The following is a 27,479-nucleotide window of genomic DNA, read 5'->3' as shown; positions in this document are numbered from 1 at the left end:
TTTCATTTTCGTATCCTGTTCGCCGAGAGCAGAACGCACCCAGACGGTACGTATAATGAAAACACGAAGAATCGGCGCATGAATTTGAGAAACACGGCCTGTCAATTAGGGGCAAAACATCGCTTATTAGTTGAGAAATGGCGGCCGGTCATGGAACGTTTGTGTTGGGTGTTACGCGGGATCGCAGGGACTTTCACGGAAAACGATTCGCGTGGTTCGCCGATTTATCGGCGGATCGAGCTTCCGGACGAATAAATTAAGAATAATATCACTTACTTTGATTTCGCCCCGGTGGAAATACGCGACCGGCCGCGCACTGTGCCCGCCCGTCCACGGTGAAAAAAGCTGCGGGGCCGCGATAACATTCAAACGTTTTCCCGCGAAATCGACTTCCTGCGGCTGACAAGTTGCCCCGTCGCATGGAATGAGCACCGGTGCGCGCACGTGGATCGATAGCAGCCGAGAGATCCCGTCGGAATCTCCCCGATACCGACCGCACCGAAAAAAAACGCAGCCGTGAAATTTATTCCGATTTTCGTAATTCGTCGCGCACGCGGATATCGGCCGCTAATTAACGGTTCTCTCACCCGTCAAGGCTCGGATTACAAAGTGGACGCGCGAGAAGCTTCTTCTCCGTTCCTCGAAGCGGGATTCGAGCAAGGATTCGAGCTGTTAGAGAGAGGATTTCTAAATTTTTCCCATGAGAATTTCACTTCGCAGTAAGTACAGTCTGGGACAAATATACGTCGACATCTTTCGAAACGGTGCAGCTTTTTTAAAACTGGACTAAATGATTTTCATGTTTTCTTTTAGCGAGACTAGTCTGCTGGACAAGGAGTGCAATGCTTTTTTAAATTTTTCTATTACCTGGAACAACGAACAAAAATAAGGAACTCTCGTTTTTCTACATCTCAAAAACTACGCACGATGTTTGATATTTTTTAACGGCGTTCGATGCTCTGACGTGTATACTTCTGCTAATTCTTCCTAATTGACGCTTGGATTGTACACGAAAATGGACAATTTGGGAATAGGAGATACGATTACTCGATATATACGATTATTATCTTTTATATTATGTTATATTTATAGTATAATCACCGATTGTCAACAACTATAAAAATGAGACGCAAGGCTCGAATAATCGTATCTCCTCTTCCCGAACTGTCCACTTTTGTGCGCAATCTGTGCGTCGATTAGGGAGAATTTGCTTCGGAAGCTGTATTTCGATCAACTTTTTGGGAAGAAGGAATCCACAGAAAATTCTCTTCATTATTCAAACGATACGGTCGACGAGTCGGAGCAGTCCGAGATAGATCGCCTTCGGTTTACTACCCTCGAAGAGGGCAGCTCGACCTCTCTCTTCCTCTCTCTCTTTATTTCTCTCTTGGAAAGGTAACCGCATTCAGAACCGGGCAGATGGACTAACTACCCCCGGGAGACTAGCTCAGAGGCCAAGCCACCCCCGAGGTCTGTCGGGCATCAACCCTCGAAAAATGACGGCCAAGTCGCTATAAATTCTCGCCTATCGGCACGGCCGATCTCGGATCTCAGATAAACGTACGCCGGACCATGAATCGGGTCGCAATAAAAGTGCGTTTTTTCCTGCTCGCATCTATTGCCGCGGCGAGATTGTGGAACGGGGACAGATAATTACATGTGTCGCCGCCTGTAAACTGGAAGTCATTAGTAAGATATCTTCCAGCGCTTTCGGATCCTTCCAGCCTCTTCACTAATTTCATTATCGCGTTGGAATTTATCAATCTGCTCGTTCTCTTGTTTCGTCCGCCGAAATAATTTTGGGCTGATAAGCTATGGACACCGTGAAATCAATTTTTCTCGGTACGATGTTAACACTGTGCCTGCTATGCCAGTTAAAATGACCGGTTCCACAGTTTTTATTTAAACATTTTTGGCATTAATTCGAGCGAACGTTGTAATAAAAATGATAAAATGTCTAAATAAATTCTGTCTTGTAATTTTTATAAAACAAGACATGTCAGACGACTTTAATGCTCGGTTTAGTGTTAGGGGAAAAATAGATTTTTGAAATAGTAAATACACTTATGAAGAAGAGAATTATTCTAAAAAATAATAATAAAAAATAGATTTTTGAAATAGTAAATACGCTTATGAAGAAGAGAATTATTTTACTCGTGGAGTGAAAAATAACCAGTGGAGATCGTTTATTGATGATCTCATTTGTTATAAATAATCCTTAAAAGCACACAAAAGAACACGTATGGAAATAAAATAATTACAGCTTCACAGATGTTAGAAAAATGTTCGAAATAATTCTTAAACAATTGTAACACAAGAATTGACTATACCTGAATACTCTACCACATTCAAAAGATTCTTAAGGATTACAAAGTGTGCAGCATTTCTCGTATCATTACAATTCTCCATCCTTCAAAAATTTGTTGTTCACCAATTTGCACAGAAAAAAAGATAAAAAGATTACTCTTTAATGTCAAATAGCACATCGATTGACTATTTTCAAATACTTTCTTGCTATCAGAAGAATCGTACGCTCAGAAACGAAGAAGAAACGTTGTATATACTGCAAAAGTGTGAATTATTTTCTCTTGCCTTATAGCCAACGAATCGACCGTCCTCAAATATTTTCTTGCTTCCGCAAGAATCGCGCACGCGAGAAGAATATGAATTTGTTCCGCGAAGTGCAAGCCGCGCAGCATTTTCCGTATCGTTGTGTTCCCGCGTCTCTGAAAAATCTCTGGCATTCGAATTGACGACATCGCGCGATTACTGTCACTAATATGTTTCCTCATTCGGCTGGAACGGCAGATGCATTATCCCTGTAATTTCGCGGCCTCGGCTTTTTAAGATCATGAAAAAGCGTGTACTCACGGCGACGCGGCTCTCTTTCAGGTCGAGCCTCGCAGCCAAAGCTTCCCGCAGAAAGACATCGGGATAATGACTCAAGCGAAATGACTCCTCCAATTGTTCCACTTGCCAATTACTGAAGTTGGTCCTGCTCCTTCGTCTCTTGCCACCGCCTTCGTCCGATTCGCCGTCGCATCCTGGAATCAGAGACATTTTTACGTTTCCGTCGTCTAGCCAAAAATTTCAATCGACGTTCTATCTCTGTACCGACTATCTGACACTGTCTTTGTGCTGGCGTCATCGAACTCCGCGGTTCCATCTATTGTGCCCCGTCGGTGGCTGTTCAATTACGATTTTATTTATTTTTTATTTTATCGCCGCGAATTACCGAAATCATTGTTCTTTCGCAATTGGAAGACGATGGTAGTTTCCAAAGAGGAACAAACACCAGTTATGAGACGCATTCAAGATGTTTGGAGGTGATTAATAGATTGTGTATGTTAATAAATTCGTCGTCGTTGTCTCTTTGATTTCGTCATTTTGTATACGTCGAAGAGGATCAGTTTTCATTTAGTTCCGATCACTAGGAATTACGAGAACATTTTATTTCCAAATAAAGTCCGCGGTCTAAGTTAAACCGTCCACAAATATTTAATAAAATGACAGTATTTTGTTTAGCGAAATTAAAATCGAAATGTTTGCGGATCCTAATAAAATTAAAAAGAATAGCGTAAAATGTTAACTTATGTTATGAAATGTAATCGATAAATTCAAAAAACTTAGAAACACAAGTAAAATAAATTATGAAGTCACTGTAAATTAACTCAACTCTAAATTATCTTAATAATTAATTTGATCAGTGAGCAATACACATGTTATTAAATAATAACACTCATGAGGAAAATGTGACATACGCCACTATAATTAATAAAAATATATAATATATAATATATAATACATCATATAAATATATAAAAATAACCCTGTCATATGTTACAATTTTAGAATTGTGTGATAGACTATGGATCCTTATGCAAAGTAAACGTTTTGTACATCTCTTGTAATAAAAAAACGTTCAATTCTTCCTCCCGTTTACGAACAGGCCAAGAAAGTGCCACGAAATTATAGTGATTTCTTTTTCCGAATCGCAAGAAACACGATTCAAAATTAACTGACATCCCGGTAACGTTGCAGTATTTGATCGCCAAACAATCAACGAAACCTATCGTATCTTTGACAGATCGATGAAAAATAGTCACGAATAAACGATGAATTCAGTTTATCGATTTCGCCGGAAGATAAAGGCAGATATTGTGCATACGGAGAAAGCAGCTCCCGTATAAAAGCAGCAGGGGATCGGAAGCTTATCGCCGCGAAATTGTCCGAGGCACGGTATCATTCACCCCAATCGTCTCATCGTAGATAAGGCCAGGAAACTGAATCCCGGCATATTGAATAAACATGGAATTTCAGTGATTTTATGAGGGCCGTCGTCTACCCTCCCATCCGTATCTGAGACAGGAATCTGCGGATCCGCGGATTGTTTTGGCAGAGTCGTTCGCCGAACGCGCACAGATACGTATGCTAATGCGGGAACAGCGGAATTGAAAAAAGATCGGCAATTATGATTGACTCGGCAATAGAGACTACCGTTATCTGAATTGCGAGACGAAATGGCACGGGATGAAACGTCTCCACGGTTACCGAGAATTTTCTCGGCGCACCGGGTCCTTAGCTTCTCGATGCAGATTTAATTCCCTGCCGCCGTTGTGCTCCGTTTTTACGACATTGGAACGATATTGATAAATCATTAGGAATCGACGGGAGTCGTTTTCTCGAACGTTGCTTCCTAGTCTGTGTTCCGAGCTGCTTCGGTGATCAAATGATTGTTTTATTTTCTGGTCGGAGATCAAATTATTTATATTCTCTAATTAATATAATAGTTTGTGAGAAACTTTTCTAACGTATGTATTAACATGTATAAGTTTTACTGTCAACGTTAATTTTAATATTGAAAAATGTAGAACAACGCGAACAACAAATTGTATGATTCAATGAAGAAGTGTGTCTTTCAGGAATCGAGAAGATTTGTTCGAATGAAAAAGGTTTTAAAGGAAAGTTTGAATGGAAAAAGATTTTGGAAGAAAATATGAATAAAAAATATTTTCGGAGAACGATTCAATCAAAAAGATTTTAAAAGAAAGTTCGACTGAAAAGGATTTTAAAAGAAAGTTTGAATAAAAAAGATTTTAAATCAAAGTTTGAGTAGAAAAGATTTTCAAAGAAAATTTGAATAAGGAACATTTTGAGCGAAAGTTCGAATAAAAGAAATCGTAAAGGGAAGTTTGAATAAAAAATCTTAGTAAGTGATCGAGCGATGGCGTCTCCGAGAAAACACAGAAAATTGTTGGAGCCACGATGCAATTGGAAGTATCAATTGCGAGGAAGCATTAGATTTCATGGTAAAGGTTTGCGTGGCGCTGCTATTACAGAACTACTGCGATTATTTACAAGCAGTGAAACTATGTGTTCTATTAAACCCTACGCAGAATTCTACAGGTTACTTCCACGAAGTAGTCGCTCCCGTTTGTGATGGAACAGCTTCACACGCACTATTGACAGATGCTTCCACTTTAATAGGAGAATTTTTAATTTTCTCACGGAGCCACGGTATTATTATCGGAAACGGCTATCAAATCTGATGGATGAAACAAGATACGGTAATGAATAATTCATGAGGGAACAAGTTAAACAATTTTCACGTCCGGCTCGGCGCGCTGGTCATTTGAAACTATTTTGGTGTCGCGATACCGCACGATTTCCTCCCGGTTCGGGGAACCCACTCAGTCTCGGTCTCGATCATCCACTCGCTGTATAATGAACCCCTGATATCGTGATTATGATTCATTTAAGTTCGCGGTCGAACCGTGACACGATCCGACACAATGATCCGGTCGTTTCGTAATCGTCATTTCCGGAATGCTATCTCTCGGTTCTTCCCGCAAGAACGACGATCTCCGAGACTTGTATCGGGAGACAATAATTGAGCAATCTCGAGCCAATGGAATTCAAGATTGACGGAAAAGCGAACCGCGAAATCGTTTAACTTCTCGGAACAAAGACAATAACTTTTTCGACAGTTTTCTTCTGGTGACAGAGCTGTATATATAAAATGACATTATTTGAATATAATTAATAATTAAAATAATATAATGAAATTATAATAATATAATATTATTATATTATTATATATTGTTATAAATTATTATATTATTATGTATTATTATATTATTATATATCATTATATTATTACATATTATTATTATTAATATTATTATTTCAAACATGTTACATCATTTCATAATTATTTACACACTTGTGATCACTTTCGATATAACGTTATTTGAAATATTATTTTAAATAACATGCCACTTTCTGTTATAATTATTTGGAATAATTATTACCTGTATGAGATAATTGTGGTATGCTACATAGAAATTATATGGTGATATAATTATTAACTGTGATTGTGTGTCCGATTTATTCTGACATCCTGAATGACATTTCTGCAAGATAAAATAACCGACCTGACCAAGTTAAATGAATATTCGATTACCAGACACATCTTTCTGAAGAATTTCTCTCAGAAGTCTGCTACTAGCATAAATTAGAAACTTATTTCAAATCACGTTTGTATTTATACCTCGAATAATTGAACCTCTAAAGTAAAAATAATATAAAAGTAAAGTAAAAGTAACGTAAAAATTTTATAAAGTTAAACATCAAAGTGCCAGAACGGAGTACAAACAAAATTCGCATAAACGAGCCTAATCGAAAATTTCTATAAACGAACCTAATAAAAATTTGTATAAGTTACAATTACCAAATTTCCTTGAAGCGTTGAAATCGTGTACATTCGAAGCAAAAAATGAACAATGGAGAAAATTTGGTACAAGTTTAAGTGAGAAAATAATATAAAATATGAAACATAAAATCTGTAAAAAACGTAGAAAGCTCAAACTCGATATTGCAGAAACGAACTTACTGAAATTATTACAAACATCCATCGTCCACCGATCGCTTCCAAAGTGCCTCAGCAACAGGAACAACGAAATTCGTGGAACAGAGTTTCACAAGATACGAGACAACAGCATGCCAATATCACGAATTTGCAATTCATTGTGCAAGACGCTGCGGGCGAAATGTTTACCGCGGGCAGGCTCGATTGAGCCATAAATGTAGTTCCGTTAAAAGTCGCGAGTCCTCAAAAATAGACGGGGGAAAGTAATTGCGCGCGGTCGTAAAGATTAAAAGGAAAAACGAAAATTCGCTGTTCCGGAAGGCAGAACCGGGTCTTTATCGGTCGGCGATGATCCTTCAAGCTGCCACCGTTGTACAGCTGGATCGACCGCTTATTATGGCGTATAGATTATCAATAATGAGCGTACCGATCGATATCCATCGTCGTCTCAATTGGCGGACTCTCGCTGGCGTGGTGGGGCGAGAGCCGTAGAGGTAACTGCCAGATAAATAGCGTCTAATTACGCTGATTAATGCGCGGCCTCATGATTTCTTCTCTTCCTCCCCGGCCATGTCGACGACGACACGGCCGATTCGCAGGCATTATCGTCGATTGGTTAATTTTAATTGGACAAGAGGATCCCGACGGGACTGTCGAAATCGTCTCTCGGCGCAGCCGAGCAAATCGAACGACCGTCGCGATCAATGGCAGCCGCATTGGCGCCGCCAAAAACCGAACTTTCGCATCGGCAGATCCCTATCGCGGAACCGTTTTGCCGATCGCCGTACCAGATACGCGCCCTACCATTATCCTCCATTTCATTCGATCGCTAACGACTAGACATTTATGCAGAATAAAAATGATTTATATCAATAGTAAGAAACGGAAGACGTATATGGAAATCTTATTCTTTCTTAAAGTCGTTTAATTAATCCTGCGCGCTCGAGTGGCGACCACTAAAAATTGTTATGTGAAGTTTCGAAATTATTTTTACAACATCAAATTGCATTTGATTTCAAAAAATACTGTTAAAAGCGTTGCTGTTGAGGGACCGAATTTCATATGCATAAAATGTCGAGTCATCCAAAATGGAAATCTTGTGGAAATTTTAGAAGGACTTAGAGTGCAAATAAGTGAAAATTTGTCGTAGTAAATGTTAGTTCAACTCATTCGTGTTCTAAAAAGCCTAGTAACATTTACCTTAGTCAGTATAATACAATAAAAATGAATTCCAAAATCAGCTTAAAAATTAGTGCCATCCATATGTGACTGAAATAATACGTCGATGGAGTTCATTTAGCATTGTCACAGTTTGAAATTTGATCTACTCATTCTTGTCGTAAATGCATAAAATTCTCAACGAGAATTGTACGGAACAGAAGTTAGGTTGAAATGTGTATTCATCCTTCAAACAATAACAATAAATTAAGAAGAATCTAGTAACGTTCTTGGATTCTTTCGATGTCTTCATTTTTTGGAGTTTCGCCGAGTCAATTTTAGCATAAACTCATGAAATCCGCGATCTACAAACGGCAAACACGAAAACGTTCCACGAGCTGCGACACGATCGTGCATATTTTGGTCCTACAACTTCGACAATAAACTTCGAACGAGTAAAGACGAGATTGTTTAACGTTATATTACGCGATCCGTGCGCTTGCGGCGTTTATTATTGTAGACGCACGGTTCGGTTGACGCCACTCGATGAGCACTGATCTTGATAAATGCGAAGTAAATTGCTGTGCGTTAATCTCTACAGTCGAAGATTATTTTAAGACTCCGGTCCGTGTAATCTTCGTTATGGTTACACCAACAGCAGATAATCGGCATTTTGCAGTCACTTCTGACGTTTTTGTCGCATCTTTAATGTCTACACGAAACGATTACCGTGTACGACCGAATTTTTACTACGCTCTCGATGCGACTTTTCTCAGGAGTTATTATTATTAGCTCCCCCGGACCTCTTCGTTTTAATCGAAGATTAATATTAATCTCCCTGGCGTTTTTCCGTCACCGGCACTAGTCTTTTCAATATCTCCCCTAGCCACTTATTAAATCTAGCTATTAAGTTCTTAAACCTGTTCTCTCTCGTCGACGACGTTCGTCTATCGCGAAACAGCCACTAAGTTGCACGCGGTTAATTGAGAACTCAAGTATTTTGCATTAGGTTTTTCAATGTTTGGTCCGTAAATGATACCGGCGTACCAGTTTCTCATATTTCCAACGTAATTTCGTGTCTAGCCACAATGTTGCAAAAATCTTCTGTTCTATGCATCAAAGAAAATTTAATCTTTATCAATTTGTTAATTTATGTGCAGAGATTGATACTTCCTGGTTTCAAGTTACACGAACATTTTTGCACTCGCATTAGAAACAGATGGTTTATTTATACGAAGTCGAAGAAATAATATAAGTTTAAAATAGGTTTATACTTAATATAAGTTTAAAGAGAAGAAAAATATTTATCTTACTTTTCTTTACTTTCCTATTTTACTTTCTCCTAGCAACTATCCCTGCAACTATATTAATGCAGTACACAAAAGGATTCGTTTGCTTTTTTTATTAATACATAACGAATGTAGATACATTTACAATATATCCTCGTGGAATTAATTTTTCCAAATCATCCCCAAACATTTTAACGAGATAATTGTGATATGCTGGGTGGAAATTATATTTGGTGATATAATTACTAACTTATAATATGGTGATATAATTACTAACTTATAATATGGTGATATAATTACTAACTGTGATTGTAAATCTAGTTTATTCTGACATCTTCAAGGACATTTCTGCAAGATAAAATGAACGATCCGGCCATGTTAAATGAATATTCAATTATTAGACACATCTTCCGAAGAATTCCTTTCAGAAGTCTGCTACTAGCATAAATTACAGAAACTCGATCTGTCTCCAAAATTCGACTAAAAAGTACGCTTTAATGTTCACGTAGGGTAGTTCTTCTCATTCAAAAATAAACAAAATAACAGAATAAAAAATGTCATACGTCTCATTCGATAAACATGAAGTTAATTACGATCACCAGAATCCTGAGCAAACCGCAAAAATGTCATAGTTCGCGAAACAGCAATCGTCCGCCATCGCTGTAACGTAAAAGCAGAAGGTGATGTAGTCCTTCTGGAACCGTAATAGATCTGTTTGTCGCGGAAAACGTCGTCCGAGGCCTCTCGTTCGCCTCGTGACGGACTCTGAATACAAATTGCACTCGGCTCCGATATAATTTTAATACGGAGGCAATTTACAACGGCTGCACGACGATGTTCCCTCGAATCCGTCTTTCTTGCCGGGAAGGCCGCGGAACACCGCGCCGGCGTTTAAGCTAATTATCGTTGCCCGTGATAAGCAATTTACAGCGCGGCCATTTAAGGGTTCCGCAGAAATTCCGCGGGGAAAGGCTAATTCAATATGTCGCGGGTTTCGGGTTTCGTGGAATCGTCGGACGCCAGAACAGCCTCAATCGGCGACACTTAACCGAAACGTTTCTTTAATAAATCCCCGACACTCGCAATTACTCTGATCGATCACTTTACGCGACTCGGTAATTTCTGCCCGGGGCGGGACACTCCCCCTTTATGAACGCTAACAAACCAAATTGCACCGTCGTCTTTTTAAACGATCGTAGATTACTGCGCGATGGGAGATAATTAGGAATTGCGAGTCGCGAAACTTATCTTCGAGATCTCTTGCGTGAGATTGTTGTTCGATTGTTCATCGCTCTCTCGATCTAATCGATCGAAAATTGATTACCGTCCGTCATCGAAACGTTCTCGAACGAACGAACTTTCTGCCACGATGGTACTGGGTAATAGAACCGAGTCCGGGATCGATTTGTGCGCAAGAATGATTGATTTCTTTGGGTAATGATGTTTGAAGGAGGCTGGCGAGTGGACGAGACTTTACACGTTAAGACATTTTCGTTTCAGGGCGAAATTGTTTAGATCGAAGTGGTGTATGAATTTGCTGAACAATGTAACATACAAATATAACATAATTATATAATATTGGCATTATAATGTATAATATAATACAGACATTATAATATACACATAATATAAAACAGTCATTATTATATGTAATATAATATAGTCATTATAATATATAATATAATATATATATAATATAACACATTATAATATGTAACCTAATACAGTCATTATAATATATAATATAATACAGACATAATATACACACAATATAATACAGTTATTATTATATGTAATATAATATAGTCATTATAATATATAATATAATATATATATATAATATAACACATTATAATATGTAACCTAATACAGTCATTATAATATATAATATAATACAGACATAATATACACACAATATAATACAGTTATTATTATAAGTAATATAATATAGTCATTATAATATATAATATAATATATATAATATAACACATTATAATATGTAACCTAATACATAATATATGTGTAATATAATATAGTAGTAATATAATATAGTCATTATAATATATAATATAATACGTACATTACAATATACCATATAGTATAGACATTATAATATGTAATATAATACAGACATTATAATATATAATATAATATAGAGCTATAAATTAGCAATTTAGAATCGTGAACCACAAAAAATTCAATAATACAGTACAAGTATACATTAAAAAACTAACGTTTTCAATCATTCTAAGTTAAAATCGATTGCTCGACTATATCGTTCGATTTTGCGTTATTATACTATACGTTTTACAGTATACTAGTTATTCATATTATATTATAATTTAACGAATAATTATAACACATCGTACGTTAGTAAAACCGTAGAGTTTTTAAGAGCACACATACCACGAAGCACTTCGGAAGAATAATGTAAACGCTTGAACTGACAAATCAAAGAATCATTTCTGAATATATGATTTTCATACGACGATCTATCGATTATATTGAGGTAAGAAACTTGGCAAGTATTATCACGACTCCGGTTGTTATTCAAGGGACGATTTTGCGGCAATCTCGAAAAAATCGCGCGCAGCCAGAATATCGTGGTTCGAACGTTCCGGCCGGCAATTCTGTATCATTCAGTCATTACGGCCTGATGAGAGCGCGGCCGATGATCATAAAGCTTGGGCGCTGACAAAAACTGGAGGAATGAAAACGCCGCGCCGCCCCAAATAGAGACTAAGTACCAATTCCTGGCCAATTCTCGCCGATTCGAGGACTCCTGTTTGGTTTTCGTTTCCACGCGGTCCAGAAATAAGACATCGCCGCGCCGAAGGAAGGGGCACCATATAGGGTCGCGTGCGCCGTTAGGGGGCCCAACATGGCCGGAACGTATCATCATGCAATTACGCCACGCTAAGAACGCGGCTGGTCATCGGGAATCCTACGTGGACCGTCGTAAACGCGCACGAAACGCCGGCGAACCTGCACAAACGCGCCGCGATCAGCTCCGTCCTCCGGATAATAATCGATCCTCGATCGCCGACCATGACGCACGTGGGCTACACGTATATGTCGGTTTCCGATCATTCCACCAAATTACTCGCGCAACGTCGGGATCAATCGAGCGGGTTAAGATCGCAGCGGCGTAACTCAGATTTACGAAAATCTTCATCTGCGTACTGAAATGTAATCTATACGCGCGAAAGTGTAGAAATGGTGAGTGAAATAAATTAGAACGTTACTGTGTGTGTAAATTAACTTTACTCTAAATTAGCTTAGCCTTCGGACAACGGACCATTTTTTCACAACTGTACAATTGACAATGCTTTCGAGCTTTGCTCGTTGAAGTAGAATATTTTAAAAAATATTTTCGTCAGTCTATGTCAGTCTTTTTATTATTCATTTTATATATCGTTTGATTTTATTGAATTACAAAATGATTGAGTAATTAGGCGACGATTTAAATATTCTGGGTCCAAATGACCCGGTCCTCGCAGTCCGAGGGATTAACAGCAAATTTGATCAGCAAACAATGCGCGTATTAGCAAAAAATTACACACCTTTGTGTGATTAACGCAACAATTGCAATTATAAAGCAATTATAAGGCCCACTATACACCAGAAAATATACTTAAACACAGTATAAGAATACATTTTCCAATTCAAATCATACATTTATTTCCGACCATTTAATTTCCTAGAATAACTTCTCACACCGTACATTTTACAACATTAACAAACGAAAATATTAATAGAAATATACGCATTGAATATACAAGTGTCGAACCAATTAGCCACTCGTAGACCTGATCAGAAGAATTACACACACCGACATAAAATTGCTTCGAAGTTTGATTCGAAAGAGAACAAGATTTAGAAACCGATCGGTTGACAACGTGGTATAAATATATATAAATAAATAAAGAAAATGATATAAATAAAGAAAATAAATGGTATAAATAAATAAGTCGTATAAATAAATAAAGAAAATGATATAAATAAAGAAAATAAATGGTATAAATAAATAAGTCGTATAAATAAATAAAGAAAATAAATAAAACGATGAGAGTAATGCTCGCAATAAACGTGAACAGATAGAACGCAAAAGCTACGAAGACAGTGGCAGAACGTCGTTTTATTTCGTTCTACCTATTACATTAATTAGACCATAAAATGCAAGTCGGTGGCGGTAAACTATTACGGGAAAATTGTTTAACGATCCAACAGGAACGACGCGTCCGCGCATTCTGAACGTTCAAGCGCGATCGAACGTCGCCGCGACGCTCCAAAAAGGATCGTTAAGTTTGATTATTTCATCGGCGATGGTCAACACACTGTTAAATTATTACGTTACAGGCGAATCGTCAACTATTTTCCAAACCGTTCGAATTATTTTTAAACAAGCCCGAGCGTTTTTCCAGCCTAGCGACGATAACGCGTTTACAGCTAGCATAAACGTTCTCAGAAGCACGAGCAAGCATCGTAAACGGAATGAACGATGCAAAACCCTGTTTCTTCTTGGTGAAGAAAAGAAAAACGAGCAAGACGGCGGGCGGGAGGGAGGGAGGACGGGAACACGTTCGGAATCGTCTCCGGGGAGCGGCGGTGTACGTCTTAATTAAATACGTTATTTGAAGATTGGCGCGGCAATTATCCCCGCCGTTTCTAAATAACGTAACGCAGACTAATCAAAGTGAGCCACCGTCGAACGAAATTTCGTGGTGGACGATGGTCTTTCCCCTGTCCGTTAGTCAGCGTCGAGCCGGGTTCTCGATTAAAATATTTTAATTAAAGATCCTCGCGTTTACGCGCACGATTGCGGCGTCTTATTAAGACCGCACAATGTACGGGGTTGGAAAATGGGAGCCGGGCTATTAAGTTTAATGTCATTATGAAGGTGTCAAGGCGCGGCGGCGTCGTAAAACGTGCCACGGAAAAATATTCCACGCGCATCGCGTATTCAGCCTCCGGTTAATTACGGTGTAATTGCATGTTACGTCCCCGGTAACAGACAGCCGATCGCGTTCTTTCATTAAAAGATAGACCGTGGCCGGCTCGCGCTCGCGCGCACACGTCGCACTTTTATTTCACCGATATAAAATCTCAATTTTCTGCCGATCGGCTTCCATCCCTGCCGGATCGAGCCTCTCTTTTCAGCTCCCGAACACGGACTCCGCACGAACACGGTTCACCGTGAACGCGTGACAAGCCGTTTCTCCTCACAGTTTCGCGGAGATTTATTGCGGACGCGCCCGCATGAAACGGTTCGCCAAATGGTCGACTCATACTCGGCTGTGTTTTTACCACGGTGGATCGTCAGTTCTTCGCTCGTTGGGCTGCTCGCTGTCCGGTAAGTCGCCGGCTTCTTCGGCCAACCTACTTTTTTCTGTATTGTTCCGAGTTTCGCAAATTATAGGGGCGAATTAAACGACGTAAGTGGTTTAGCTTATTTTCGATCGAATGTGCTTCCGTTCCACCGTGGCCTTCGTTTCTGAACGGCAATCAATTCTTCAGAAACATAATGAAGTTTAATCGATGTTTTTTACCTGATACGAAAGGCTGTTTAACGTTTCAACCGTCGCGTCACCCGCGCGAGTTGATTGAAGGTGTAAGCCACATGTTTCCTCGTTGCGAGAAACAAGATGCGTTATTGTTTATTTGACCGAACATATCGTTACGATAGTTTTGGGTCTAGCGAATTTATAATTTATAGTCAAGTGATTTTATGATTTTATTTCACTTGTATTGTTCACGTTCTCGCGTGTATAGATTATATTTCAAGATGTGCACGAGTGATCTGCTTTATTTATTCAGCTTCGAAAATTAAAATTTACAATATTCTATCACATTTCAATTTTAATTTCGTTAAATAAGATGCTCGCATTTCATTGCATACTTATGGTTGCTGACGTGGCAGTCGAAGCATTAACGATATAGTTGTTAGACGGTGGATTTTACTGCGAAATAAAATGTTCTTGATGTAATTCGTAATGAAAACTGACCATCGGCAATGTCTGCAAAATGATAAGATCAAGGAAGTGATGAAGTTGAGGATGAATTTATTAACATCCACAATCTGTTAATTATCTTCAGATTTCTCGAATGAGTTTCGTAACTAGTGTTTTATAAAACATTTTAATTTGATGACATTTGTTAGATCGTTGGCCTCGCAGTCAAAGAGTTAAATAGGCTTTTCAATAATTGAACTGTGTCTAAAAGAATTTCCGTAATAATGTTTCAAGCAATAATTCCAATACAGCTTGTTACATTGCATTGTACTGAATTTCTTAAATGCAATAACTTTCGATAAAAATGAACCAAATGATTTGTATTGGTTTAAATATTAAAAGGTACTGGGCAATGACTAAAATACTTTTCTCTTAATTTTATTATTGAATGGAATCACGAAAAAGATAAAAACTCTCATTTTTTTAACTTGTTTATCTGAATCTGGAACGAAAATTTAAAAAATTGATAAAAACAGATCATTTCTGTATTGTGATTGTATTTTGATCATAATACATTGTGATGATGTATTATGATTTACAAGAAATATTTCAATATAAAAATTAAAGTTTCAAAAGCTCTATTTCGCTTTAAAAGATGTTCGAATACATTTTGCCGGGGGGAGGGGGGTGTAGTTTCCGAACAAATTTCGAATTATTGATGTTGAATCGTGGAACACAACTGTCGCCGCTAGAAATAAACAAGAGAATCGTACGAAATAAAAATAAGGTGGAATTAATTGACCGAGGCAGAGCATAGCAGCGAGTGGATCGGCGTCAAAGTGGCGTGGACGGAAGCGAAAAGAGCAGAGCGAAATAAAATCGATTCGACGAAAATTCGCGGTCAGCTTCTGGCTCGGTCTCACAAGGTGGACGGTTGCACGTACTTTAACAGCATTTACAGCGGATGTAATTTAGAAGTGAATTCGAGTTTCGTAATCACCGGGTTGGCGAGCACCACCGGACCGGTTGGCTGCAGGACGCAACCCTCCATTTAGAGGGTAGTCTCTTGTTAAGTGAGAGTCAACGACGTCATTAGCGTTAGGAACGACGTTCTGGCACCCCCGAGACCGCCACTTTCTGCCCAGAAAAGGGATGCAACACGAATTTCCACGGTGACCGTGCACTAAAGAACTTCTTTCTCGTGTCCGCGGCCAGTTCCCTCTAAAACGGGCCGAGCCATGCGACTGATTTATAATGATAAATTACAGGTTCGGGAGCATTCCGTATTATTTAAGAGCACGCCGCGATATTAAGCGATCAGCCGTGACAGGTGCGCGTTCCCCCCGGTGTTTTGTTACGTTTTCGGACCCCGTATGAATCGTTAAGTAATTATAGTGCGATTGCCAGAAAACTCCGGGACATCTTTACGCGCGATCGTTAGAAAAGCTTTCATTTTTTTCCCTATAATTCTACACCGGTCCGTTTCGAATAAATATTTATCCAAGATTATTACCCGAATTATGTGATCCATTTTGATCGAATATTTTACTCGAATGATTCATTATTCGTCATAGATTATTCCGTCTGTTTATTCGAATGATTCTTTATTCGACGATTTCTTTCGTCGACTAATTCTTTATTCGAATAATTCGAATAATTCAAAAAATTGTTTATCCTAATAATACGAAAAAATACTTTACATTATATGAAAAAAACATTTTATATTCTATGACGTTTTGTTCAAATCAATTATTTTCCGCACGAATTCCTGTACGAAGAAATTCTTATTCGAATAAAATCTCATTCGAATTACAGCTTAATTCGTTCCTCGAATCGGCGATGAGAAATCGATGGAATAAATAATTCACTCCGCGAATTCCTCTGAAAATGAACATTAATGGAACGACATGCGAATCACATTATTCGTCGAGTATCTCTGGAAACCGTTTGGAATTCCCGCGACAGGCGATTGAGGATCTCGTTGGATTTATAACGCGACGCGAATCAAACGACAACGCACCTGTCGTGCAAATATTTAATTAATAGACATTACAGTCACACTTTTAATTCGCCGTGCTTTCTACGAAACGAAACAATGCCTTCCGTTGCGATTTCTCAAAGAACGAACGCTTGCGCGGCGAACGGTGCGCTATTTAATTCGGTCCATTAGGAATAAATGCCGTGTCACGTTAAACGTACGACTCGACGCTTATTCAACGCTGTTCTGACAGAACGCATGATTCTTCGATCAACCACTGACAGCCGGCAACTCATATTTAACCCGGCCGAATGTGCGTAATTGGTCGACGCACGTGAAATTTGTTCACGAGGCTTTTATTATCAGCGCGAGTTGTCAAACTATTTATATTCCTGGTCGCGATTACGAGCTGCCCTGTCCACTTTCGGCGCGCTTAATTTCCACGTGCACCACCGTACAAAGGAGACAGTTTTACACGGGGGAGAGACGGCGTCTTATCAACAACGAACTGGATGAACAGCCATTAATAACCCTGAGAAATGTTCCAATCGGACCGAGGAATTAATTCGAGGCCCCAAAAAGTATAGCGACGCTCGGAAGCCAAAACGACTTTCTCCCCGGGAACGTTTACGGGGAACATTTTAATTACAAGCCGTACCTGCCGCGGCTCCGTCGAGGCCGCGTTCACCTAGCGGACAATTAATTTCCTACAGCAGCCTCCTTATAAGCTCGCGCAAACGAACGGCTCGCAATATCTCCTATCTACCGAAACATTAATATAAACTTAATTGCCGCGGTGTTTAACGAACTGAAGGATCTTCTGTCCATTAGATCATTTCTCCACCTTACCGTCGGGCTCGATCAACGGAACCGGTCCAGTTTCCTGTGGGATTTCCCAAGGGGACGCGTCCACAGCCGAACCACCGGAAGATCCAACGCGGTCGAAATAAGCTAATTAATGAAATTGAGCACGGAAAGCTGGATCGTTTTTTTCTTTTTTTAAGGATTTTAGACTTTGCGAATGACGACGGAACGTGATTGTTTAACAGTTGAACGGCTCCGCGTTTCGACAATAATTATTATTGATTGGTTCCAATTTTATTTAGCTATTTTTTCAACACATTTTTTAAGGAATTCCGATTGGACGCGTTAGTTTTTCGATAGATCTTAATGAAAATCTTCTAGATTTTAAACATGATAATATAAAATTTGATTGTCGAAGTATGCGTATCTTTTAGATTTTATGTATAACAGAATTGATAGATTGTTATATATTAAATAATATATAACATTACAACAATATATAACATTTATTTAATATATATTAAATAAATTGTTATATATTATATTATATATTGTTAATATAATAGATTGTTTTTAGATTTTTCATAAAATGAATGCGGACAGTTATGCAAACTAAAAGTCGTCGGATCATCAGTCGCAGGAAATAGAGACTAAATAGCAACGTCCTCTTGTCTCTTTATTTTTCTTTTTTTGGGTCCGTCGAATTTATTTCCGCGAACCTCTGAGAAATACGCGAATCCTATATTCTAAAACGCAATCACTGCATACCTTGAATTTCTCGAAATTGCGACAAACAGCGTTTCCAACCACAGAATTAATCGTGATCCACGTGATCGCTAACGACCACGCAGTTAATGCGACGACGTGAAACTAAATAAACTCGTAACGAAAAAAAGAAGGGGGCGACAGAAACAACAAAAAGATAGCGATCGGACACAAGGTGCAAGGACGTAGACGTGACGAGTCCGCGTAAAGAGCCGATAAAAGGCCGAACAAAGAGGGAATCGAGAACGAAAGAAAAAGTATTCGCCCGGCGATACCGAGAATCTCTGGAACGGTTCGCATAAACCACGAGGACGTCGAGGAGGAACGGATTGAAAAAGGAATCGCGTAACAGAAATTCAGAGAACAAGGGGCTCGGGAGAGGGAGAAGGAAAGGACACCGGGAAGGGTTGAAGGAGACGCGGCGCGAACGATGGAGAGGGAGCGGTACGAGCGAGTAGAGGGAGAGAGAGGAGAGCGAACAAGATTATTAAGTTGTAAGGCGTTAACTGGCATAAGGCGTCGGTAGGTGGATACGTTGCTTGCGTGCCAGACTGACTGCATTTGCATCTAGACGCCATCAATCCTCCTGACGCCCGGTTACAGTGCCCCTCTCCGGGCCCCGCCAACCCTCGCGGCAACCCTTCGAGGCTCTCCCCTCGCCCTTTTCTCCGCTCGAGCCGCCGCGCCGCGCCTCCGGCTGGATGATCTTGAATTAAATATCGAGAGCAATAAGGAGAGCGGATCCGACGGATCGCGGGCACCGTGCAACTCGAATCATGCTCGAGAAAATGATGCTGCTGCTGCTGCTGCCGCTGCCACGACGATTACGATTTCTATCAGACTTTTTTTGCTGGCCGTCATTTTCGCGACGGTAATCGATAGAAAGGGATTCAATTTCTTGCTGGATAACGAAATATCGATCGGAATTTCTTCATCCTGCGATGTTGGATAGGAACCGAAAATGAGAACAGTACGATTTTTTAAAGAAATGCTAGTTTGAACTGCTATTTAAGAGAAATAGATCTCCTTTTTTTTATTTGAGCGGTTGGTCCACTGTGAATAAAATAAAATTTATTTGTAAATATATACTAAAACACTCTCTCTCTCTCTCTCTCTCTCTCTCTCTCTCTTATATTTAATAATTTTTTACATAAAGTAACATTGACATAACCTTGAAAATGAAATAATAATTGTTGCAACAGTTTCTTGATTCGAACTTTGATTTGCACTGTAACAACGAGTCGGACTAGTTTCTTCGAAAGAAAATTTGATTCTTCCATTTATGAAAATCGAGAAATGAACGTAAACAAGGTCGTCCAAGAAACAGAAACCGTTTCGTTGTATTAGAAAAATGATTAAGAACAAAGCTAATCGATATAGATGTGGAAAAGATCATAATGCAATGAGTTAATGCGAGTGCAAATATATATTGTAACACAGACTGTATAAATTAATGCAAATCGAAACAAACATTGATTCTTCTGTTAAAAAAATCTAGAAGAGAGTGTAAACGAAACCGTAGAAGAAAGAAAAATTGTTTCATTCTATTAAAAAGAAACGTATAGAGCACGAGGAAGTGCTGATCAAACGTGCCATACGATTGATAAATTGCTATAAATGTAGCACGCCCTTCGTTAATCTCTCGATTATGCATTCAGAAAATTCATGTAACGTGCTCCGCGTGTTACGCTCATTATATCCAAGTTCTTGTCACTTTCTACTTGTCGTAGCGACCGCTGAAAGGAAACGGTCGCCGATCCGGAATGAATTTATTACCCGAAAATGCACGACGAGCCTTGCATTCCGTGTGATTTAAAACGACTGGCCCCGGGATCGACATCTTATCGATGATCGGACGACGCGCTAATCCAGCGGCAACGCGTGCTGCGATACGCGACATCGTGTTGCAGAACGGCGAAATTCCGTATTAAAAGTGAATTAATTATAAAAGACGTCGCGGCCGAGACGCGCCGAACAGAAACGCAACTATGCTGTCGCCCGGCGACAGGTGCGAGCCAGTTGTCGCGGGAAGAACGCCGGCCCGGCCGGGGCTGTTTAATTTACTGCTGGCTACCTTCAATTAGCCGTTAAGCAGCCATAAACAACACTCCCGAGCTCCTCTAATTTGAATTCTAATCGAGTCGTATCGGCCACACTGTTAATATTCCCGGCGAAAGTTGACGCGATGATAAGGATCGATTTTGCATGTTGCGAATTTTTACGAGCATCATGATTCATACAATCGACGTTCGTTCGTTTCTTTCTAAAGGATTTTTGAATTTTTTTCTCTACGAAATTCCTGCGCTAATGGAGCTCTTAACGATAGATCTATTTTTGTAATTTTTGCCTTCAGTGTTGTTTCTTTGGCGGAACTACTGGTTGATGGTGACTGAAAAACGGTGCTGAAAGATTAATTATGATAATTTTCGAGATTAAAGTTATTGATCTTTGACATTCCGAATTTTTCCTTAGGATAAAAATTGCCTGTATTAATTGCAAGATAGAAACGTTAGATGGATATCTATTTTGTTGCTTAATAAGTTCATCGAGTTGAGAACAATGCAAGAATATTTTCAAATTTTCGATTTTTGTCTTCGGTATTATTTTTGTGTGTGAACTATTTAGTTGACAGTTAATACATCGATTGGAAACATTTTAAGACCAATAATTTTCGTATAACCTAAACATTGTATACATCAATTGCAAGATACAGTCGTTACATAGGTATTTATTTCTTTATTGAATGAGCAAATTTCAAATCTTTGAGCAATATTTCATTGTACAGTTCCTGGTTGCTGTAACTGTAAATAAACATTAGTGGAATGTTCGAGCATTCTTTGGAAAGTATTGAAAGAGGAAGAAATCAGGCACAGATGGTAGCTATCTTAATTTCTGTATACTGGATGAGTATGATTTATAGATATTACCTTGGATCCGTCGAATATTAGAAATCTTAGGCACGTCGTTCGAATCTCCTGTATTTAATTGAATGCTAACTATGAACTGGTTTCGAGATTGGTTCCATCACTGGTGTTTCAGATTGATTGGTTTTTAAAACACTCTCGGTTGGCCTTTGGACTTCTCACTACTACCACCCGGTTTCCTGAATGCTAATCGAGCCCAACGGAACGTATCTTGTCTGTCGGATGAATGACTGACAGTCGGATAAAGGACAGAGAGCCGGGTCACAGTCAACCCTTGACATAGTTTATTATCAATGGACTGGGAGCTAATCTTTTATGCCACATTATAACCTCCTGCCTGGAGGTAGCTATTTCATTAACATTTTTGCAATTTAACAATATTGTGGGAATTATCGAGAAATCTTCCTGTGTTTATAATGTATTCTACAGAATTGTCATAAATTGTTATTCACCGAAATAAAATGTATATAGAAAATAATATATTTATACGATATTCTTAAATATAGATATACAGATTTTGTAAAGATAAGTTATAAGCATTGTTACAAGCAAGAAATATTTATTTATTAAGAATCACAGAGAAAAAAAGAGCTGCATGTTATGTACATCCACTTTCGAGATGTTATCGTTTGAAATTTTTAACGCTATTTCTTTGTATCGGCAATGCTGCCACACTTTCTTTTTACAGTATTGCATATTCTTCGTTTCGCGTAACGTTCTCGAATCGAATGATTAACCAGAATAGAAATAATATTATTATATTTGGAAGACAGGAAGTATTCCCTTAAAATATTGATTTACGAAAAATATTTTGAATGGACGTCTACCGAGAAATTAAAATGTGCGTATCAAAAATTTAGATGAAATGAAAATTGATTCATTAGCAAATATAAGTCGAAATATGTTAAAAATATTAAAGCGAAGTTATTCCAGAGCGAAAGGAACATTGATTTCCCAATTGAGAACCCCATTGCGTCACCGATATTATGCACCATTTGCTTGCACGCACTTTTCTCAGCGGGTTTCCAGCGATGAAATTTACGCAAAGCTCGCTGAAACGTACGCCTAATCTCTCGAACAATCAATCTGACTTATCAGAAATCCGACGTTTCGTATGCACGACCCACGTAACACTATTGAAACGGCTTCAAATAACGCAGCGTTTCCCCCCCACGGTCTGAGAGCTGCAAGGAGCGAAATGAGGAAATGGAAACGTGATTAGAAACAAGACATTTTGAATTAATAATTGCTTCAATTAATTCACGACGGCGAACGTGTTTGAGTGAGCCGAACGCGGCGCTCTATCCGATGCTGGTTGCGAGCTAGATGAAAGTAAACAGAATAAATAGATAGAAATGGATAAGAAAAAATATGAATAATCCGAGAACAATAAGGTTCGTTCGGAAGGAAACGTACCCGTTTCGTTTCACGATGCTTCGACGGTCCCTTATCTAGCTGGCTTTTTCTTGGCCGTCTTCTGGAAGAGTGGCTTCCTCTTCCCATGCATTATGCCGCGCAGCCACCCCCGGAGGGGTCCCCGGCTTCTTAATGCCGGCTATACGCAGCCAAGAATTGCACGCGAAGGTATTAATATATAATTAACCGGCCTGGTTGTAGATCGTATCTGAAAACCTCCTTATCGACCAGCAGACCGCCGATACCGGGGCTACCCATATTATGCGAAGACCCTTTACGTGGCTTCGTACCTCGTTCGACGAGCTGTTGCACCGCTGCCGGCGTTTATTTTTCTTCTTTCTTTTCCTCTCCTTCTTCTGCTCACTCTTACTCTCCCTCTCTCTCTCTCTCACTCTCTCTCTCTCTCTCTCTCTCTCTCTCTCTCTGACTGTCTCGCTCGCTCTCGCTCTCTCTTCCTCTTTCTATCTCTTCCTCTTTCTCTCTTCCTCTTTCTCTCTCCTCTCTCTCTCTCTCTCTCTCTCTCTCTCTCACTCCCTTCCTCCTTCCTTTGACGAGTCCTCTTCCCCGGCCTTTTCATAGCCCGGTCTTTTCAGCCGTTTCATTCGAGCCAGCTCTCCTCCTTTTTGCTTTGTCTACCGACGATGGAACACGGCGCAAGTTCCTGTCTCGAAAATCGCGGAAAATTGCCGGTCGATCGCCGGTCGATTGTGCGGTTTTGGCTCGTTGTCGACGCTACCATTTACCAGACATTAGCCTGAGCACAGTGGGCTCGAAAACCAACGCGCTTGGATCCGAAGTTCCCGTAGCGTCTGCTGTGCGCGGCTTATGTAGCCACTTAGCACGCAATTTGTTGTGCTGGCATTTTTCGTCAGCGTTCGCGAGAAATGTGCCGGTGTGATCGAACAGACGTTCAATTTTTGGGGAATTTGTGCATTTGCTTAGGATTTTCTGTTTCGACTTCGTAGAGTTTTAGGATCGTTTCTCCGTTGAAACTGTGGTAATTGAACAGATTTTTATACGAAAGCCTATTTTTCGGGATACCTTTTTTTAGAAATAATGGTAATTGAACGTATTTTCGTATAAAACTATGTTTCTGGAGATGCTTCTTGTCGAAAACGTAGTAACTGATCATTCGACTATTTTATGCAAAATAAAAATTGTCTGTGAACACATTCTGTAAACAAAATAGCAAATTCGTTCGTTGTTTAATTGCTTCAATAGATGGAAAATAATATATCGACATTTCAAAGTTCTTCGAATCTTTTTACCATTTGAAACTGCATCTACCAAGTTTCCCTATAAATGCATAAAATCCGCAATCTATTCATCATATTTTCCTGTGGAAAACTATATTATTCATTTATTAGACCACCGACGTTTATGCAAACTAAAAATTGTCTAGCTTAATTGCAAACAGAGGCTAGACGTAAATTTCATTCTTCCTTGAATAACTTCAGCAAGTTGTAATTAGAGTATATCGACGTTCCTCGGTCGCTCGATGTGCACTTATATTAACAATGACTTAACTCATTTCTAACTATTTCTGAGTCGACGTCACCGATGATACAAAGGTCGTGTCGAACGTAATCGAGTATCATTTCTCTCGAAATTTTTCTTGTTCACTTTTCCCAACATTACGAGTCATCCACCTCTGGTGTTTGCTTAATTTTCCTTTCCCGAGAGGACAAACAACGATAATTATATGTTTATTGTCCACGCTACCGTCCGCGAGATAACAAACGAACAGAAAATTATCACGGACGTACGTCCGTCCGTTTCTTTCCTATTAGATTGTCCTGCATTTACGTTTCGCCGCTGATTGAAATGCTCGAAGTTCAAAGGTTCCGCGCGGTAGCCCGTGCCCGAAGGTTTCACGAGGCTGACAGTAAAGATTTAATAAGGTTTTGACACGTTCCTGATCGAACCGTTCCGTATCGAGCCTGCTTAGGGTTTCGTAAGAGGCCGCCTATCTATCGTAATGTTTCTTCGTTGCATGACGTGCATACATTCTCATGGTTCTCTTTCAATATTCATTGTTTTGATGCTGATAAGGCGGCGCTACTGGCGATAAGTCAATCAGCATTTCATTCAACTCGCATGAAATTTACATCTTAATAGGCTTAAACGGAACGTATTAAGCAGGATTTTAGTAGGCTAAAGAGAGCATCCTGAATAATTCTATCCTCGTTTTATGGAGGAAAATTTCTTTTTAATGGAAGAATATATTACGCAGCAATTTATAATAACATCTTTGCTAGCAAGAGATTTTTTCGACGAACGAATTTGTTATTTAGTTTCTAATTCTCTTGCATACGACGCAGACAATTTTCATTCCGCATAAAATAGTCGAACGATCAATTACCGCGTTTTCGAAGAAAAGTGTCTCCAGAAATATATTTTCATACGAAAATACGCCCAATTGCCATTGTTTCGAGAAAAGATATCCTGAAATTTAAAAATTCTAGACAGTCGTTCACGGCTGAAGAACTGTTTATACGTTTTATAAAAGTGTTTTATTAAAATAAAAAAAAGGAAAATCGTGTCATCATTCTCTTTCCGTTGCTTAAGCGGTTAGTATACTCTTTCAGTATGCGCACTTTCATACTCTTTGTTAAATTATACAATATTCTTTCAAACGTGTTTAAAAATTTAAATCAAGCATGTACAGTGTAATTACGGGGGCTTACGTACTTTTCGAAATATTGCAACAGCGAACTGGTTGAGATTAAGATGAGTCGGTGATTAGGGGTGTTTAGATGGAATCGGCCGTATGTTTATTGCCTCGGACAGGGTTGAGAAGCTCCGTGTCCCTTGGTTGCTGTCAGTGCCTCAAGAAAACGTTCGTCAGCGGTTAACACGCTTGGAAACAATTACGGTTCTAATTACATCGTGCGTTTAATTGGTGCATCCTTGATTCACTATGCTTCGACAGTCGTTAAATTACCGCTCGCGGAGCAGGCGAAACAATTATTCGCCGCATATAAAACAATCTTGCAACAATTATCCATGGCAGAGTGTGCACAAATGAAAAGGAACTGCGATAATTCTATTTCCATGTGATTACGCGACCCGGCAATTAAAATGATCCCGCGGCACGGCGATCATCTGCCGTCGGAATCTACAGGCGCAACAACAACGGATGCGCATGGAAAATTCGTCTCGACCATACTAATCACGACTTTTTAAATTAGCACTTCATATATTCTGGCGAGACGGCGCGAGTTCTCGGCGCTCTATCGTAACGCATCTCGACGTGTTCCTATAATTTTCGTCGAGCTCGGAGCACGATCGATACGGTCTCGATCGCTAATCGGCTGTTCATCTAAAAATCTAATTTGCACCGGGACTTATAAAACGCTCCAGCGATCGCATAATCGCCGATCGATCAGAGGTTAAGTGGATTGTTCCCGATGCCTCGTTAAAGGAACAACTGCTTCTCGTTCTCTCATGCTTGTTATCAGTTTGTACGTACATAATGATTGTCTTCATTGAACAATGGCTGGCTGTTGTGCCGACCGACACCGTTCCGTCAGTATCCGACTATCCTCTGCCGATCGCCGAGCGATTAATATTTACGATTCCCGTTGCCGAATAACTTCGAAATCGGTGCGCGATAAACGTCGCTAGAATGTTCCACTAGTTTTAACCGAACGTTGTACGTACGGATAGATTCGAGACTTAACGTTGAGCAAGCATTTTGCAATTCCTATTGCTAAATGTCGAAGATAAGCTTGCAAATATAAGATAGTTGGCGAAGAAAATGCTCACCATAAATATTCACATTTTATACGCTTCAGTTCGTTTTATACGTGCTCATTTTATGTCGAAAGTGATAAAGGAAATGTATAATCATCTTAATCTTTGTTGAGCAATATGTTCACAATATACATAATTCTAGAATAATATTTGTATTAAATGCCGCGTTAATAAAAACGTTCTTTATTCTTATACAGAGCGAAACAGAATAATTCATGGACAATTAGCTTTTATGAAAGCTTCTTTCTGCACATATACTTTTCAATTGGAATATAAACATCTTCTTAAACAATAACGTTAACGACTTCAAAAGTATTTGGACTCGCGTGGATGAATTAAATCCGGAATTATGTGAAGAGTTTAATTTATCGAACAATCGAGTACAAAATAAAAGAATACTTTCGTGGAACTAATATCGAATCGTTGCATTTGTCTAGAATATTGTATCGAAGATAGCATTTTATAATTTTGTACAAAAGGGATCCTATTTGTTCGTCAAAAAATTGTAAATTCTGAATACAATTGTGACCGTTGCCTCGCGATTTAATTTCGAGATTTCGGATCAAAATG

General features: G+C 39.2%; 1 protein-coding gene across 1 annotated transcript in view; it reads right to left on the bottom strand.

The window, feature by feature from the left end:
• Positions 1-27,479, bottom strand: part of LOC117226178 (uncharacterized) — an 80,835-nt gene that overhangs the window by 12,301 nt on the left and 41,055 nt on the right. The window contains exon 2 of the mRNA XM_033480252.2: positions 2,872-3,044. Coding sequence (XP_033336143.1) covers positions 2,872-3,044 — 173 coding nt within the window. The remainder of the gene's footprint in view (positions 1-2,871; positions 3,045-27,479) is intronic.

Source organism: Megalopta genalis, chromosome 11, assembly GCF_051020955.1.
Source record: "Megalopta genalis isolate 19385.01 chromosome 11, iyMegGena1_principal, whole genome shotgun sequence".
NCBI classification, from domain to species: Eukaryota; Metazoa; Arthropoda; class Insecta; order Hymenoptera; family Halictidae; genus Megalopta; species Megalopta genalis.
The sequence above is the reverse complement of the archived record's forward strand: the minus strand, read 5'-3'. Positions and strand labels throughout refer to the sequence as shown.